General features: G+C 48.6%; 1 protein-coding gene across 2 annotated transcripts in view; it reads left to right on the top strand.

Annotated features, from left to right (window-relative positions):
• The first annotated feature begins 250 nt into the window (after positions 1–250).
• The window catches only part of ATR (ATR serine/threonine kinase), a 141,720-nt gene continuing 124,399 nt past the window's right edge, over positions 251–17,571 (top strand). For both annotated transcript variants that reach the window (XM_044290356.1, XM_044290357.1), the window contains exons 1-5: positions 251–399; positions 2,185–2,276; positions 5,656–5,805; positions 7,142–8,025; positions 13,831–14,024. In XM_044290356.1, the coding sequence (XP_044146291.1) occupies positions 338–399; positions 2,185–2,276; positions 5,656–5,805; positions 7,142–8,025; positions 13,831–14,024 (1,382 nt within the window). In that variant the 5' untranslated portion in view covers positions 251–337. The remainder of the gene's footprint in view (positions 400–2,184; positions 2,277–5,655; positions 5,806–7,141; positions 8,026–13,830; positions 14,025–17,571) is intronic.

Raw genomic sequence — 17,571 nt, forward strand, 5'->3', positions numbered from 1 at the left:
TGCTGTGAGGCCCAGTCAGTTGTAGTTACGCCACTGGGGACAATTACAGGTTATAGGCAGCCATACTGGTGGTCACCCAGCTTTCCCACATCAGATTTCCAGTCCTGATGAGTCGTTTCCTGAGCAGTACAGGAGTTAGTATAACCTGCTGTATACAGCACGCTGTGCACTATGACGGAGCTGCAGTCTGCTGTGCACATGCTAAGCTTTCTCTCGCGAGATTTGTGAAGTTTCGGCCCAGTGCGGCCACTGTACTGAGCGCCGTCCCCGTCACTCGCAGTTTTTTTCGGATTGTTTTCCCGGGAACTGAAAAGGCAGATGACAGCGGCTGCTCACCATGGCGGCGGATCCTGGTCTGGAGATGGCCTCTATGATCCCGGCCCTGCGGGAGCTCGCCAGGTACTGGCCGGATAGGGAGCCCCCGGGACATGTGGGGGAACTATTAGCGTCAGCATGTCCTGCTGACAGCTGGGACTTGTGGTTCACCACCGGCCGGAGTGCCTGCAGTGTCAGTGAGGCGGAATTATCAGGAAGGTCTCGGCCATTACCTCAGCCTTGTTCTGTCACAGCTAGTTAGAAAAGTCGCTTAGCCTGGAGCCTATCAGATCGCTGCTTTCATTTTCCAACAGGCCGCTAGAAATTGAAAGGAGGGCTTTGATTGGTTGCCTTGTACTGTGTACAGGGAAGGTTGTCACTGGTTCAGTGTATTGGGGACCTCAGAGGTCTGCTTGTCCCTGTGTGCATCATTAACATGGCCGCTAATAAAAAAAAGCACGCTGCAGCCCTTAGGCCGTGTTCACACTGCGTTTAGCCCTCCGCTCGGCTTTCTGTCAGGAATCCACAAATCACTGTGACAGACGGAGTCCCACACATCAGTGTAGCCTGCTTGACGGTCAGCTTCTGGACAAGTCTACGACGCAAGGGTTGTCAAGAATTTGAAAAAAAAACAGCACCACTCCTCTCCACAGGTTGTGTCCGGTATTGCATCTCATCTCTATATGAGCCAATACCGCTGTGGAGAGGGCGGCTGCTGATTTTTGAAGGAAGCAGCCATGTTTTTCTAATCCCCCGGAAAGCAGGGGAAACAGAGAAGAATCCACTGAACTGTGTCCCATTGAAGTGAATGGATCAGTCGCGGTATATGTCTGGATATCACTTTTTGGGTATCCAAATGAATACCCCTGGCAGAAAGGCTAACGGAGAGCTGAACGCAGTGTGAACCCGGCCATATGATATAATGGAACAGCCTTATAGCCACGTCCTGCACAGGGATTCCTATGGTGGCCATACACATTGGAAAGCTGTCAACTGATTGTTCGGCCGACGCCGGTCTCTCCTGGATCCCCCATACTAATACGCGACCAGCGTGGCCGCATGTATATGTGTATTGTATAGGGAGAAAGTATCTCCTGGAAAAATGAAAGGATCGGATGAACATATTCCCTTCCCCCGATCCTTCTCTCCCCGTCAGAGGATGTGTGATGTCGGCTCCTTTAGTTCTTCCAGGAGATGAGCCGCAGCCAGAAGTCCGGGGATCCGGGAGCTCCCCATACACATTACTGGCCCTTCTCCTCTAGGGCTTCCTCGATGTAAACATCCGGTTTGACATCATCGCAACGGAGATCGGATCCTCTTGGGTCATGTGACCGTTTATCATGACGTAAGAGGAGCTGGTCACCGCAGGCCTGGAGGAGAAGGAGCGGGGAGTCGACACTGGGTAGCAGGTACGTTTCCCTTTACATGTCCGGTAAAGTGGTGGTGGGGTTGTCCCAAAACCCCTCTGTTCTTGCACAGCCCCTTTAAGTTGCGTTGTTTTTGTACCTCTGCATTTATTTTTAGCCACATAACAAAGAAGTGTCAGCTCAGAGTATCAGGTCATCCTGAAGGATGTAGAGCAGGGGTGGGCAACCTCCAGCACTCCAGCTGTTATGAAACTACAACTCCCAGCATGCATGCTCTGTACTTCTCAGAACTCCCATAGAAATGAATGGAGCATGCTGGGAATTGTAGTTTCACAACAGCTGGAGTGCCGAAGGTTGCTGACCCCTCATGCAGGGGAAGATGCCCTATGAGGTCGTATAGCGTTTCCCCACAGGCAGCACGGGGGCAGTATTTGCCCTTCTGAAGCCGCATACTGGAGGGGACTTGCTGTGTGAAGTGTCACTTCTGTGCTCTCTCTTTTAGTGCCAGCTCAGAGTCTTATGAAACAGTCGTTCAGAAACCACGACAGATTCTCTGCCAGTTCATAGACCGGATCCTGACAGACGTAGATGTTGGTAAGTGACATTTCGCGCAGATCTATTGGTTTTTATCCTGTGCAAGGTCTCCTTCACACCGCCGGTTTTGTATTTCTATCCGCAAAATACAGAGACCTTCCTTGTGCAGTCTGTATTTTTCTCACTTCCATCAATAGAAGGGGGCAGACAAGAATAGGACCCGCTCTGTAATTTTCCCACTCGGATCCAGTCCCAGCCCTTTCAGCCATATAGAGAGGAGCCCCTGTCAGCAGTCTGACCTACCAGTCGCTATCAGCAGTCAGTGCCAGCCGTACAGCCACCAGTCGAAGTGCCAGCAGTCTCAGCCACAAGCTGCAGCCGGCAGTCTCAGCCACCAGTCAGTGCCAGCAGTCTCAGCCACCAACCGCAGCCATCAATCTCAGCCATTACTCAGTGCAATCAGTCTCAGCCACAGCCACCAGTCTCAGGCACCAGTCAGTCTAGTGAAGTTCCCTTGCCATTTAATATACACTGTTCCCAGCAGACCTTTGATCACTGGGGTTGGGGGTCTGAGCAAGCTGCTGGGTCTTAGCAAATCCAGATAAGCTCTGCCTGAACTTCCCCTCTGGGGGCTGTATTCCCCCTGTAACTGGGGCCAATATGTCAGCCCCAGTTACAGAAGAAATCTGCAACAAATTAGAAAAAAAAAGGAAATATTTTATTATCTCCTAAAGTCCTTATATGACATTAATGGGGTTGTCTCATCATAGATGATATGTCCCCATTGTCTTAAAGGTGTGGGTCCCACCGATGGGACCCGCACCTATATCGAGAACGGAGCCCCGCAAGTGAAGTAGTGCGCACTGCGCATGCACAGCTGCTTTCCATTCATTTTCTATGGGGCCGGCGAAAATAGCCGAGCTCGGCTATTTCCGTCGGCCCCATAGAAATGAATGGGAGCGGGGGCCGCGCATGCCTGATACGCTCCCATTCACTTCTATGAGGAATCCTCCAGCCACCACCTTGCGGGGCTCCGTTCTCGATATAGGTGCGTGTGGGACCTGCACCTATAAGACAATGGGGGCATATCGTAGCGATATGCCCCCATTGTTTATGATGAGACACCCCCTTTAATGGGCGCACAACTTGTAAAGTAAAATATAAAATAGACAACATTTTTTTAAAATGCTGCTGTATCACAGCTTCTAGCCCTGCCCCAGAAACCATAACTTATACCTTCCATATATCAAAACAACTGTTAGGGAAAGGGAACATTATACTATTAACAAAAAATGTAAAAAGTAAACAGACTAGCCCCCCTTTTTTAACCTTTTCATGGTGACTAAAAATAAAGTAATGAAGTAAAAATGACATAAAAATAGCGTCTTGTATATTGCCAGAAAAAGGTGCAAAAATGATTTACACATCTAAACAATAAAAAAAAAATGTGTGGCTTTCAAAGACTCATCTCCTGGAAAAAGCGTCTGGCCAGAAAGGGGGATGCATGGCCCAGTCTTTAACTGGTTAAGACAAAAACCAATGTGATGTCATCAGAATAAAACACAACTTCTAAATGAAAGAAAAGGTTAGCAACATCATTACATATAGCACACAGCCTAGGAGTAAACAGATTGGAACCTGGCTTTTGGTTTTATTAAAGGGGTTGTCCCACTTCATAAAATAGGTTTTATCTAATCTATTTACCCCCACACAACATATCTTCCTATCCATGTTATTATCCAAAAGCTACCTTTCATTCAAAAAATCATGTAAAGCGATTCCTTTGTTGTTTTCTGTATCCCATGGATACGGCCTCTTTCGTCCGGCCGCATCGCTGTGCCGCGCCTGCGCACAACGGCTGAACAAGTACTCGGGCCGCCTCTCCATTCCTACAAGTACGCGCACGCCCGCGCATGCGCAAATACAGCAGGCGGGTGCCGGAATCAAATAGCCGGCACCCGACCTCTATGACAGGGAGCGGGACCTTAGGGGTTAACTGCCGCTGATCGCAGCCCCCTATCATAGAGGTCGGGTGCCGGCTATTTCACTCCGGCACCCACCTCCTGCATTTGTATTAACATTGGTGGCGCAGTGCGCCCCCCCCCCCCCAGTATAATATACATTCAGTGCGGCCACCCCCCCCCCCCCAGTATAATATACATTCAGTGCGGCCACCCCCCCCAGTATAATATACATTCAGTGCGGCCACCCCCCCCCCAGTATAATATACATTCAGTGCGGACCCCCCCAGTATAATATACATTGGTGGCGCAGTGGGAAGTGCCAATGAGGGTTAAAAAAATAAATAAAAAATTAACTCACCTCCTCCAATTGTTCGCGCAGCTGCCGGTCTCCTGTTCTATCTTTAGGACCTGTGAAAGGACCTTTGGTGACGTCACTGAGCTAATCACATGGTCCATTACCATGGTGATGGATCATATGATGTACCATGTGATGACCACAGTGATGTCACCAAAGGTCCTTTCACAGGTCCTAAAGATAGAACAGGAGACCGGCAGCTGCGCGAACAATTGGAGGAGGTGAGTTAATTTTTTATTTATTTTTTAACCCTCATTGGCACTTCCCACTGCGCCACCAATGTATATTATACTGGGGGGGTCCGCACTGAATGTATATTATACTGGGGGGGGGGTGGCCGCACTGAATGTATATTATACTGGGGGGGGTGGCCGCACTGAATGTATATTATACTGGGGGGGGGGGGTGGCCGCACTGAATGTATATTATACTGGGGGGGGGTGGCCGCACTGAATGTATATTATACTGGGGGGGGGGTGGCCGCACTGAATGTATATTATACTGGGGGGGGGGCGGCCGCACTGAATGTATATTATACTGGGGGGGGGGGGCGCACTAAATGTATATTATACTGGGGGGGGGGGGGCCGCACTCAATGTTTATTATACTGGGGGGGGGGCGGGACCTCACATACGGCTCCATGTGGATGACCTCATACACATGAACGAGCACGCAGGGTGAGTCATGAGGAGGCGTGGCCTTCACTCAACTGCCTGAGAACCAGGAAGTTATCAGGACATCTACTGCTGATAAGATTAAAAAAGCAAAGTGGGACAACCCCTTTAAGGTATCCTTGGGCGTGGTGAAATGGACCGAGGGTGCACACCTTCTGCTTCCTCCGGATGAGCTTTGTTAATTGTTTTGTTAAATTCAACTTGCCATCTAATTTCCAGTTATATCTAGGCTATATGTTTATAACCTAGGCTTAGGTTTTATATAGGCATATCTACATGTGCAGGCTAACCTTCTGTGTAAGTGGTCGGGTACAAGCGCAGTGGAGACTGTATCTGGTCTAAAACTAAAAGTGACAAATAATAAAAAGTGCAGTCCTATGTAACCCGACTTCTGGTCTCTGTGCTGGATTTGATCATTCATTCTTATTGATCTTGTTTTTCTCCAGTTGCTGTGGAGCTGTCAAAAAATGGTGACTCTCAACCAAGTTCGGTAATGCTGCTGGACTTCATTCAGCACATCATGAAGTCCTCGCCACGTATGTTTGTCAACTCCATCAATAGCTGCCCAGCCAGTGAGGCAGATCGACGCTGTATCGGTAGGTTACTGCTTGATAGACTCAACCATATTACTGATCTCTGGCTTTCTATGTCAGCCAGATAGAAGAAATCTTCAGTGACGGAATGTAAATTAGTCTAAGACTACACAAGGCTTTGTCTTGACTTGCTTGCACTTCCTTTTTTTTCTGCTTTCTTCTCAATATCATTTAAGTATGGGACATTACACCCACGGTTGGGCTGGGACTCGCAGAATCATAGATGACTGTGATACCGTGCGTTTAGGTCAGTCCTGGAAATGCATCCATCACATGGAGAGTGTTTCACAGACCACGCTTGTCTGAAGGAGTCTGAGGGCTGCTGCCACACAGTCTGGATTTCAATGCAGTTTTTTTAAGTCAAAATCAGGAGTGGATTAAAAAAAAAGGAGAAGTAGTATTTATCCTAAAGGGGTTGTCTCACTTCACCAAATGGCATTTATCATGTAGAGAAAGTTAATACAAGCCACTTGAAGTGTACAACGTGATGAAAAATGAATCCAGCCAGAAAAGGAGGAAATATGGACAATGACAATACATTAGTAAGTGCCTTGTATTAACTTTCTCTACATGATAAATGCCATTTGCTGAAGTGAGACCAACCCCTTTAAGGATAAATAATACAATGCCAGATAATAGCTAACGTTAGCGATTATCTGGCGGATTCCCGTTTAAATCTGCATGTGCCTCCCACGGCTGGACCGCACTGTGTACTTGTGGAAGTGTCTGTTGCTCAACTAATGGTGGCGTGTATCTCATGAAGACAGCCCTCCCTATGTGCCCTGTTATGCCAACTGGACATCATAGAAGGAGGGCCAGTCTGTAGAAGCGGCTCCTGTTCTTTGGGACTCGGACCAACCTTGTATTATAACGATGGATGAAGGAAGAAACTGCAGCATTCCTATCCGTTATAATGTAAAGGAAAACTGAATTGGTGGCCCATAGCAACCAATCAGATTCCACCTTTCATTTTCCAGTTTTCAGTTTTCCTTTTCACCACTTTTGATAATTTTCCCCTATGACATTTGGACCCATAAATGGGTTTTTCTGAAAGGCTTGTTCATCCATATACTACAAGGATGGCTGGAATCCTGTCTGCTACTTTTGGATAACCTGTGAAGTGTATGTTAGCTAAAATAAGATGGAAGAGAGCCGATTGCCGGGAAAAAAATGGCTCAAAATGTGTTTTGTTTTTGACCGTGGAGAAGATGGGTCTGCACAGGAGAATATCTTGGATCAGGGCTATATGTTGATTTCTACATACATTGGATCAGTACAACTTGTAATCTAGGACTGTGTCACCCTGGACAGTAAGTCACCTCTGTGTTTCCTTCCTTAGAGTTTAGTAATTGGATAATCTCCAGGCTTCTCCGGATCGCCGCCACACCAAGCTGTCAGCCTTTACACAAGAAGATTGCTGGCGTCATCCGCTCCCTGCTTTTCCTTTTTAAGAATAAAAGTCCATCTCTCTTTGGCCAACTTACAAATGATTTTCTGCATCTCTTTGACGATCTTATTCGTTTGCATAGAGAAAGCCTGGAGGGGTCTGCAGAATGGCCGTCAGTCGTGAGCAGGTTCTTATGCCTGGGGATGGAAAGCCAGGCAAATCTGAGGTCTGCTCCTTTTCACCTCCTGAATATGCAGCACGTGGAGTCGCTAGAAACAACCATATTAATGGTCTTGACTGACAAGGATGCTGATATCGCTGCGTTTTATTTCCAGAGACAGAACCTGCTCCTCTGGGGGATTGGTTGTTCTTTGCTAGATTATGGGGGTTCACGGCTGAAAGTACTGGCTTTACATTTCTTAAAGGAGCTCATCCGTCTGGGAGGACCGCCAGAACAGCCTGCGCACTTTTTCTTCACTATGTTTTTTGGGGTGCTGGAATATATAAATGACATGGACTTAGAAGAACAATTGCTCTTTGAAGCTCCACTGTTAGACTTTGTGAAGGTTTTGTTTGCCCTTGAGCCGGAGTCACACTTGAACATAGAGCCTGTCTACCTTAACATTTTGCTCAAGAAGCTAGCACTTCTGTTTGAAGGAGGTGTCTTGAAGGTTGTCCAGTCTGGGACCTTGAGAGAAGCACTTTGCCACATTGTTCAGTACTTTCTGACTGTTGTACCTCCAGGGTATGAATCTGCAAAGGAAGCTCGCAATGATCACGTCCATTGTATCTGTAAGGCTTTTGTCGATGTCCTGGGAAGTCAGAGTCAGCAAACGGTAAGACGTCTTATTAAAGAGGACCTGACCCCTCCATGTCTGTTTTAGAAACGAATTGCTTTCCCCGTGTATTAACAATTCTGGAGCATCTATTCTTAAGACTCTATCATTTTCCATTCCTTTATTATTCCTGTTAGAGGGCTATGAATGCATTACTATCAGTTTGCAACAAAGGCCCAGTTGGGGTGTCCTTGTACAGTCTGCCACTGGCAGCACAGGTTGGATTGTGACAGACTGTACTGGGGCACACCCCAAGTACTAATACCCAGACTGCTAGCAATTCATTCATAACATTTTAGTTGGAGAAATGGCACAAAGCAAAGCAGACATGTCAGGAGATAAAATCCTTTTCAATGTAAGTTAATAAATTGTTATATAAGGCACAAATTCAGTCTCCCTCATTAAAGAGTCTGCCTTTCAGTATACACATGTAGGCTTGACCTCACTAGTAATACTGGTAAGTGACACATTAAAGGGGTTGTCTCATGTCGGCAAATGGCATTTATCATGTAGAGAAGGTTAATACAAGGCACTTGCTAATGTATTGTGGTTGTCCATATTGCTTCCTTTGCTGGATTAAAGAGGACCTTTTCATCAGTTGAACCCTAGTCTAATTATGGTCTTACCTTATAAGGCGGCCCCCACTGATGCCATAGCACTTTTTTTTTTTTTTTTTTCTTTTGACCCTGTTGATTTCGGCGCCTTATATTATAATGAGCCAACTCGGTTATACTAGGCGGAGACTTGCAGTTTCGCTAGGGGCGGTTCTCTTCTCCCTGGCAGTGAGGGCATCCAATCAGAGCTCATTCTCCACGGCTAAAAGCGGTGCGCTCTGGTTGGATGCGCTCACAGCCAGGGAAAAGAGAACCGCCCCCAGTACTGCGCCCCCAGAACCGCCCCCAAAACTGCGAGTCTCTGCCTAGTATAACTAAGTCGGCTCATTATAATATAAGGCGCCGAAATCAGCGGGGGGGTGGGGGGGAAGTGCCATGGCATCAGTGGGGGCCGCCCTATAAGGTAAGACCATAATTAGACTAATGATAAATGCTCAAGTGAGACAACCCCTTTAATGCATTTATTTTACCAAAGAGAATCCTGTACAAGCTGTAATAATAAAAATAAAAAAATGGATCTCCAAACCAGAATTGGCTCCATTTTTTTTCTACTTGGAGGGTGAACCTGTAGCTATGAAGTTGACAGATGCCCTGTAAGATTTGTCTCCACACATCCATTATCATTACAGTTCTGAAAAATCGAAGCGCATGTAGCAATAATTATAATTTACATGCTTGTAACAATAAGTGATAGGTGGTAAATGGTTTTCTCACTTGTGTCATTGTGGAGCACAGAAGACTGAGGGTATGCCTGCTGCCACTACGAGGCGACACTAAATGTAAAAAGTGTTATCTCCTCCCACCCGCTATGCTCCTCCTTCAGATGCTGAGCTAATCAGTTTTAGTGTCTGTAGGAGGAAGACCTACCTATGGAGACCTACTACCATTTTTATTTTTTATTTTTTCCTGATTTTGGTTTTCTACATAGGAATACAGGAGGCATAAACCCCCTGTTATGGCATAGGCGAGGAGGGAGACCAGCTGGTCACCAAACTGGCTGCTCGTTCTCCACCTCCAGAATGCGGAGGTATCACCAAATCTGCCGCTCCCGAACCATTGAGCATGTCACCTTTATCTTAAAAGTCCCACTTACTCCAGCATTGCTTCCTTCACAAAGAGGCAGCAAGCTGAAGATGGTGGCCTTGCTAGATTTGAGGCAGAAGTCTTCGGAGGTAAGTATGCAGCTCCTTGGAGGTAAGTATATATAACCTCTTCACCCATGGCAGGTTAGAGATTCTTCTGTCAGACTGGGTAAATGTTCTGCGCTGTTTTCACTGCTACAGCGCTATACAATAGTATGGCTGTCGCTATTATGGCTCTTCTCTCTCAGGCTGGGTCAGCCTCTGTTGCAGCACTTGCTCCACTCTGTGCATCTAACAGGCTTCCCTTCAGCAATATTCGCGGTAGGGGCTCACATATGTCAGTCCCAGCTACTTCTGCTTGTGAGTCCGACTGGCATTATGATGACAAGCATGCAAGCAAGTCTGTTCTACCAGCCCAGCGCCCCGATCCTGAACAACTGTGGGCGTGCTCCTCATTATACTGACTATATTGGCATCATCAAGGTGTCTTAATCTGCAAATGCGGATGCGGACAGCACATTCCAGCCCCATTGAAAATGAAATGGTCCGCACCTGTTCCGCAAAATTGCGGAGCGGATGCGGACCCATTTTGCGGACGTGCGAATGGACCCTTTAGTCACGGTGCAGCAATTGGATTATTGCTGCATGCTCTACCTGACATGACAGTAGCATACTGATACTACCCGCTGTCTGCAACATGGCTTCACAGTTGTGATGTGCTCCAGGCAGTGGAGTCTTGGTATATATGGCATGCTTCCATACTTTCTGTGCTTCAGCCCCTTACATGGCTGGTTACCTGCTCCATGCTAGTCACTATATCTACCATATCTGTGACTAGCAAGCAATGGTGTTTTCCTTAGTATACATGTTCAGGTGCTGTCAGGCTTTTAGCATACTATCTCCTTAGGTGACGGGGTAATTATGCTGTTGCAGAATATTTTCCATTATAAGCAGCATACTTGATTGTTAAGATGACATTTAGGTCCCCCTCTTATTTCACTGCCTGGATTTGGTATGGCCACTATCAGTATATCTGGCTGAATCTACCTACTTAGGTCGCCCCTTCCTGGAAGTCTTGGACAGTCACTGTGACTGATCCCCTTCTAGGAGACCGCCTGACGCTTATGTATACGTGTCCTCCTTGCAACAGCCACTTCACATGGCGCTAAATATGTAGTTTTTTTTTTTTGCCCATTTTCAAAGCTACAGCAGTTGACCCATTGTGGGCTTCCTAGAGATTTTTTCCTGACAGAATTCACAACCCTCTGTGTTGGATCTCCATTCGGTCGCTTCCAACCTAGGCTTTTCTCTGGCCTCAGCAATTGGGCCATTTCCTCCTTGTACTCAGGGTTAGCAGGACTATCCCTAATATGACCGTCAAGCCTCACTGGGAATATTCTGGTGGTGTGCAGGCTCATTACTTTACAGCAATCTTGCATCAGTCGTTCTTTAATGTATGTCCATAGAGGTGCTTTTTGGACCACAACCTACCCCTCCTGCCTCTGCTGTCCTACTGAGGGAGTTCACCACACTCCTGGCAATTCTTTAGTTCATCTGCTGGGTTTGCTGTCCAGACTCCTTGGGCAATCTCCCTTTTTCTTCTAATGTTCCTATTTTTAGTATGCCCTCCAATCTACGTCATCCTGTAGGCCATCACTGTATGCCATGGACACAGGCATGGCACGGGCACTGTCTGCAACTCTATCTGTGGAGGTCCGCTTGGAGCTGTGCCCTCAAAGGACATCTCTGGTCCCATACAGGATCCCCTTTACCCTGGATACCCAGTGGGCACTCCTTTCTGAGAGTGAAAACGAGAAGGAAGTTATTTTTCTTGTTCCATTTATTCCAGATTTATAGATCCTAGAGTTTTTACCGAGACTTTCTCCCCAGCAGGTGGTCTCCTCCCTGTGGGCTGGACCAGGCATGCTCAACCTGCGGCCCTCCAGCTGTTGTAAAACTGCAACTCTCATCATGCCCTGCTGTAAGCTGATAGGTGTAGGCTGTCCGTGCATGCTGGGAGTTGTAGTTTTGCAACAGCTGGAGGGCCGCAAGTTGAACATCCCTGGGCTAGACCATTTCAGTCCCCTTGCAGTGATGTTACACCTCTTGGCCTCTGGACTGCAGACTTATCTTGGGTTGATAGTTTGGTCTCTTGATTTGACAAGTGCATGTGGTTGCTGTCCTTTCGGCTCTCATTCTTCCTAGGACGTGCCCTGTGTTCTGTTATATTCCTTTCCTTCTGCGCCCTGCCGTGTGCCCGTACAGCTGTTTACAACCACATATGGGGTGTTTCTGTAAACTACAGAATCAGGGACATAAATATTGAGTTTAGTTTGGCTGTTAACCCTTGCTTTGTACCTGGAAAAAAATTATTAAAATGGATAATCTGCCAAAAAAGTGAAATTCAAGATTTGCTTCTAAGCCTTGTAACATCCCCAAAAAATAAAATATCATTCCCAAAATTATCCAAACATGAAGTAGACATATGGGGAATGTAAAGTATTATTTTTGGAGGTATTACTATGTATTATAGAAGTAGAGAAATTGAAACTTGGAAATTTGCAATTTTTTACCAATTTTTGGTAAATTTTCAATTTTTTTTTATAAATAAAAAATTTTTTTTTTTTTTTTTTTTTTTTTTTTTTTACTTAATTTTACCAGTGTCATGAAGTACAATATGTGACGAAAAAACATTCTCAGAATGGCCTGGATAAGTCAAAGCATTTTAAAGTTATCAGCACTTAAAGTGACACTGGTCAGATTTGCAAATAATGGCCAAGTCCTTAAGGTGAAAAATGGGGTTAAGGGGTTAAGGACGCAGATGTGGACCCAGTTTAAGGCTTATCCTCTCCTTCCTGGGACATTGGTGGTATCTCGACTATATAGGTGTGTCCGACCACTGCCTGTCCTTTTTTCTCCTTTTCTTTATTATTGGATGCTCCTCTCAGCATCCTTAGGTGCATCCCCCCCCCCCCCCCCAATGACATGAGTGAGAAAATAAGATATTTTTTTTTTTAACTCTCCTGTAAAATCCTTTTTCTGACTATATTTTAATTAAGGGACACAGCTCCCACCCACTTTTCGTGGTTCTGACCCACTACATACAGATATATGGTTTGCTTTCTGTTGGCTCCTCCTCCTGCTTGTGTACTAATTGATTAGCTTAGTGTCTGTAGGGGGCGTGGCTGGTGGGAGGAGCCAACACTTTTTCCACTTAGTGTTGCCTCCACTTGGCAGCATCTATACCCATGGTCCTCTGTGTCCCGAGATGAATGTAGAGAGAAAAGGATTTTCAGATGAGTACAAAATTGCTATTATTGTCTGACTTTTCCTACCCATCTACATTACGAGTATGATCACATTTGCATTAGTAATGTCCTGATGTAAATGTTCATCTTCTATCTGCAAAAATAGAATTGTATAGGAAAACTTTAAAGGTGGGGGGGGGGGGGGGCTACCTGGGTGAAAATTGAGGTATGTCCGGATTCAGCTCTGAACCCGGACAACCCCTTTAAAAGGAACCTGTCATCAACTTTATGCTACCCATACTAACAGCAGTATAAAGTAGAGACAGGTGAGATGATTTCAGCGTTCTGTCATTTCTAAGTTAAAAGTAAGTGGTTGCCGAGAACCAACATCACAATCATTGCAGACTGGGCCTGGAAAAGAGTCACGGCCACCTGAGAAGAGTCATGGTTATTCATGAATTCCTGCTCTCCCGCCCACCTGCTGATTGGCAGTCTTCTACCTAGTTTTCTCTCTTTCTCTCTAGGAGAGAACTGCAGATCATCAGCAGGTGGGCGGAGAGCAGGAGATTATGAATAACCATGACTCTTCTCAGGTAGATGTGACCCTTTTTCAGGGCCTGGGCTGCAATGGTTATGATGCTGGTTCTCGGCAACCACTTACTTTTAGCTCATGAGTTACACACCGCTGACATCAGCATTTCTGTCCGCTTTTTATGCTGCCCTCAGTGAGCTCAGCATAAAGTTGATGATGGGTTCCCTTTAAGTCTTTATATATCAAGCTTTCTTCAGCTAGAAAGATGCCTGTAGGTGTATATGTTGCCTGGTTAATATGTTTTTATATTTTCTTTGCTGTTGTTTCAGTACATGGTTGCCTCATTGTATGCGGCTCTCCAGAAGGAAACCAAGGACTCCATCCATCCCCAGCAGCACATGTTACTGCAGCCCGCGAGTACAGAGTCTGAAGCTGGTGGGAGCAGCAGTGATGAGATTCAAGAGAAGCGGCCTCGCTTAAGTTTAACAGCAAAATCACAGAAGAAACCAAGCCAGCCCGTACTGTAATTATCACATTTCAGGCATTGCTTCTTTTATTGTTGGTTGTGCTGTTAACACAGCGCGGTCCAAATCTATAAAACCATGTGCCTCCCATTAAAAATAAGTAACCCCATCACGTACCTTACATTAACCCCATGTAGCCCATGATATTATTGTTGTGTGAGTACACCAATAAAGGTTGTTTTAAGAGGAAGTTCTTTTCTGTGAAGAGGTATTAATGTAATGCACATGGTTTTATCCGTTTGCACATCCATATACCTCTTCACATAATGGGCAACATGGGATTAATCGGAGGTACATGATGGGGTTATTTTCTATGAATATGAGGCACGTAGAGGTCCAAATTGACAAAATCCACGTGCCTCACATTAATAGTTAGTAAACCTGTCATGTACCTCCTCACATAATGGGCAACGTGGCGTTAATGTGAGGTACATGATGGGGTTATTTACTATTAATGTGAGGCAAGAAGGCCATGGCACTCACAGGTCATCAGTATTAAAATCTTGGGAAACCCCTTTAATGTGAGGCTCATGAAGGTCCAAATTGATAAAAAGTGCCTCACATTAACAATGAGTAACTCCATCATGTACCTCACGTATTAGCTCCATGTTGTCTGTTATATGAGGAGGTACTTTATTTAGTTTCTGTTAGGCCGGATGCACACGGACGTTTTTCACGGCCCTAAGCGGTCCGTGGAACCGCGGCCTGGACTCCTGCTGAGACCAGGAGCGCACGGCGTCATTGGTTGCTATGACGCCGTGCGCTCCCTGCTGCTGCCGCACTACGCTAATACACTGGTATGATCTATACCAGTGTATTACTGTACCGTGGCTGCAGCAGGGAGCGCACGGCGTCATAGCAACCAATGACGCTGTGCGCTCCTGCTCTCAGCAGGAGTCCAGGCCGCGGTTCCACGGACCGCTCACGGCCGTGTGCATTCGGCCTTAATGTGAGGCACGTGGTTTTATCAATTTAGACTTCCATGTGCCTCACACTAGTAGTAGGTGACCCCATCAAGCAAGCACCTCCTCACATAAAGGGCAATCAAAAACTTGCCCAAAAAATAAAATAAAACAATAAACGTTCACCCCATGTTGCCCGTTTTTTGGTGTTTTCTTCTTATGGTATTGAATTTTTGTTGAGTATTGCAATTAGGGCTGCAGTAAACAAATATTTTTGTAATCGAGTATTCTATCGATTATATTTCTCGATTCATCGAGTAATCTAATAAGAAAAAGCTACTTAAAATAACGTACGTAATTAGGTATGTATAAAGTTATTGGTTTGAAGGGGTTAAGACCTTTATACATGCCTAATGCCAAGGTGCTTCCATTAACCCCTCCAAACCAATAACTTTATACATGCCCATTGGGTTTGGAGGGGTTAATGGAAGCACCTTGGCATTAGGCATGTATAAAGTTATTGGTTTAAAGAGGTTAATGAAAGCACCTTGGAGGTGCCTTCATTAACCCCTCTCTAAACCAATAACTTTATACATGCCAAGGTGGTGCTTGCAGCCTCCATTAACCACTCTCTCCATCTGCCTCCCCCCAGCCTCTGATCTGCCCCCCCCCAGCCTCTGATCTGCCTCCCCCCCCAAGCCTCTGATCTGCCTCCCCCCCCCAAGCCTCTGATCTGCCTCCCCCCCCCCCCAAGCCTCTGATCTGCCTCCCCCCCCAGCCTCTGATCTGCCTCCCCCCCAGCCTCTGATCTGCCTCCCCCCCCCAGCCTCTGATCTGCCTCCCCCCCAGCCTCTGATCTGCCTCCCCCCCAGCCTCTGATCTGCCTCCCCCCCAGCCTCTGATCTGCCTCCCCCCCAGCCTCTGATCTGCCTCCCCCCAGCCTCTGATCTGCCTCCCCCCAGCCTCTGATCTGCCTCCCCCCAGCCTCTGATCTGCCTCCCCCCCAGCCTCTGATCTGCCTCCCCCCAGCCTCTGATCTGCCTCCCCCCAGCCTCTGATCTGCCTCCCCCCCAGCCTCTGATCTGCCTCCCCCCCCAGCCTCTGATCTGCCTCCCCCCCCAGCCTCTGATCTGCCTCCCCCAGCCTCTATCTGCCTCCCCCCCCAGCCTCTGATCTGCCTCCCCCCCCAGCCTCTGATCTGCCTCCCCCCCCAGCCTCTGATCTGCCTCCCCCCCCCCAGCCTCTGATCTGCCTCCCCCCCCAGCCTCTGATCTGCCTCCCCCCCCCAGCCTCTGATCTGCCTCCCCCCCCAGCCTCTGATCTGCCTCCCCCCCCCAGCCTCTGATCTGCCTCCCCCCCCAGCCTCTGATCTGCCTCCCCCCCCAGCCTCTGATCTGCCTCCCCCCCCCAGCCTCTGATCTGCCTCCCCCCCCAGCCTCTGATCTGCCTCCCCCCCCCCAGCAGCCTCTGATCTGCCTCCCCCCTCCCCCCAGCAGCCTCTGATCTGCCTCCCCCCCTCCCCCCAGCAGCCTCTGATCTGCCTCCCCCCTCCCCCCAGCAGCCTCTGATCTGCCTCCCCCCTCCCCCCAGCAGCCTCTGATCTGCCTCCCCCCTCCCCCCAGCAGCCTCTGATCTGCCTCCCCCCAGCAGCCTCTGATCTGCCTCCCCCCCCAGCCTCTGATCTGCCTCCCCCCCCAGCCTCTGATCTGCCTCCCCCCCCCCAGCCTCTGATCTGCCTCCCCCCCCAGCCTCTGATCTGCCTCCCCCCCCAGCCTCTGATCTGCCTCCCCCCCCAGCCTCTGATCTGCCTCCCCCCCCAGCCTCTGATCTGCCTCCCCCCCCAGCCTCTGATCTGCCTCCCCCCCCAGCCTCTGATCTGCCTCCCCCCCCAGCCTCTGATCTGCCTCCCCCCCTCCCCCAGCAGCCTCTGATCTGCCTCCCCCCTCCCCCCAGCAGCCTCTGATCTGCCTCCCCCCTCCCCCCAGCAGCCTCTGATCTGCCTCCCCCTCCCCCCAGCAGCCTCTGATCTGCCTCCCCCCGCAGCCTCTGATCTGCCTCCCCCCCCCAGCCTCTGATCTGCCTCCCCCCCAGCCTCTGATCTGCCTCCCCCCCCCAGCCTCTGATCTGCCTCCCCCCCCAGCCTCTGATCTGCCTCCCCCCCCCCAGCCTCTGATCTGCCTCCCCCCCCCCCCAGCCTCTGATCTGCCTCCCCCCCCAGCCTCTGATCTGCCTCCCCCCCCAGCCTCTGATCTGCCTCCCCCCCCAGCCTCTGCCTGCCCCCCTCCCCCCAGCCTCTGATCTGCCTGCCCCCCTCCCCCCAGCCTCTGATCTGCCTGCCCCCCTCCCCCCAGCCTCTGATCTGCCTGCCCCCTCTGGTAACGCAACCCCCCCCCCCCCCCTCTCTCCCCCCACCCCAGTATTAATCATTGGTGGCAGTGGCCACAGGGTCCCCCTACTCCCCCCCCATCATTGGTGGCAGTGTCAGTTCCGATCAGAGCCCCAGCAGTGTAATGCTGGGGCTCCGATCGGTTACCATGGCAGCCAGGAGTCACGCTACTTTAGTCCTGGCTGCCATGGTCTGTTAGTGAGCAGAGAGCAGCGCATTATACTCACGTGCGCTGTGGCCGGCGGTCGCTCCTTCTCA

This window comes from Bufo gargarizans, chromosome 4 (genome assembly GCF_014858855.1).
Source record: "Bufo gargarizans isolate SCDJY-AF-19 chromosome 4, ASM1485885v1, whole genome shotgun sequence".
NCBI classification, from domain to species: domain Eukaryota; kingdom Metazoa; phylum Chordata; class Amphibia; order Anura; family Bufonidae; genus Bufo; species Bufo gargarizans.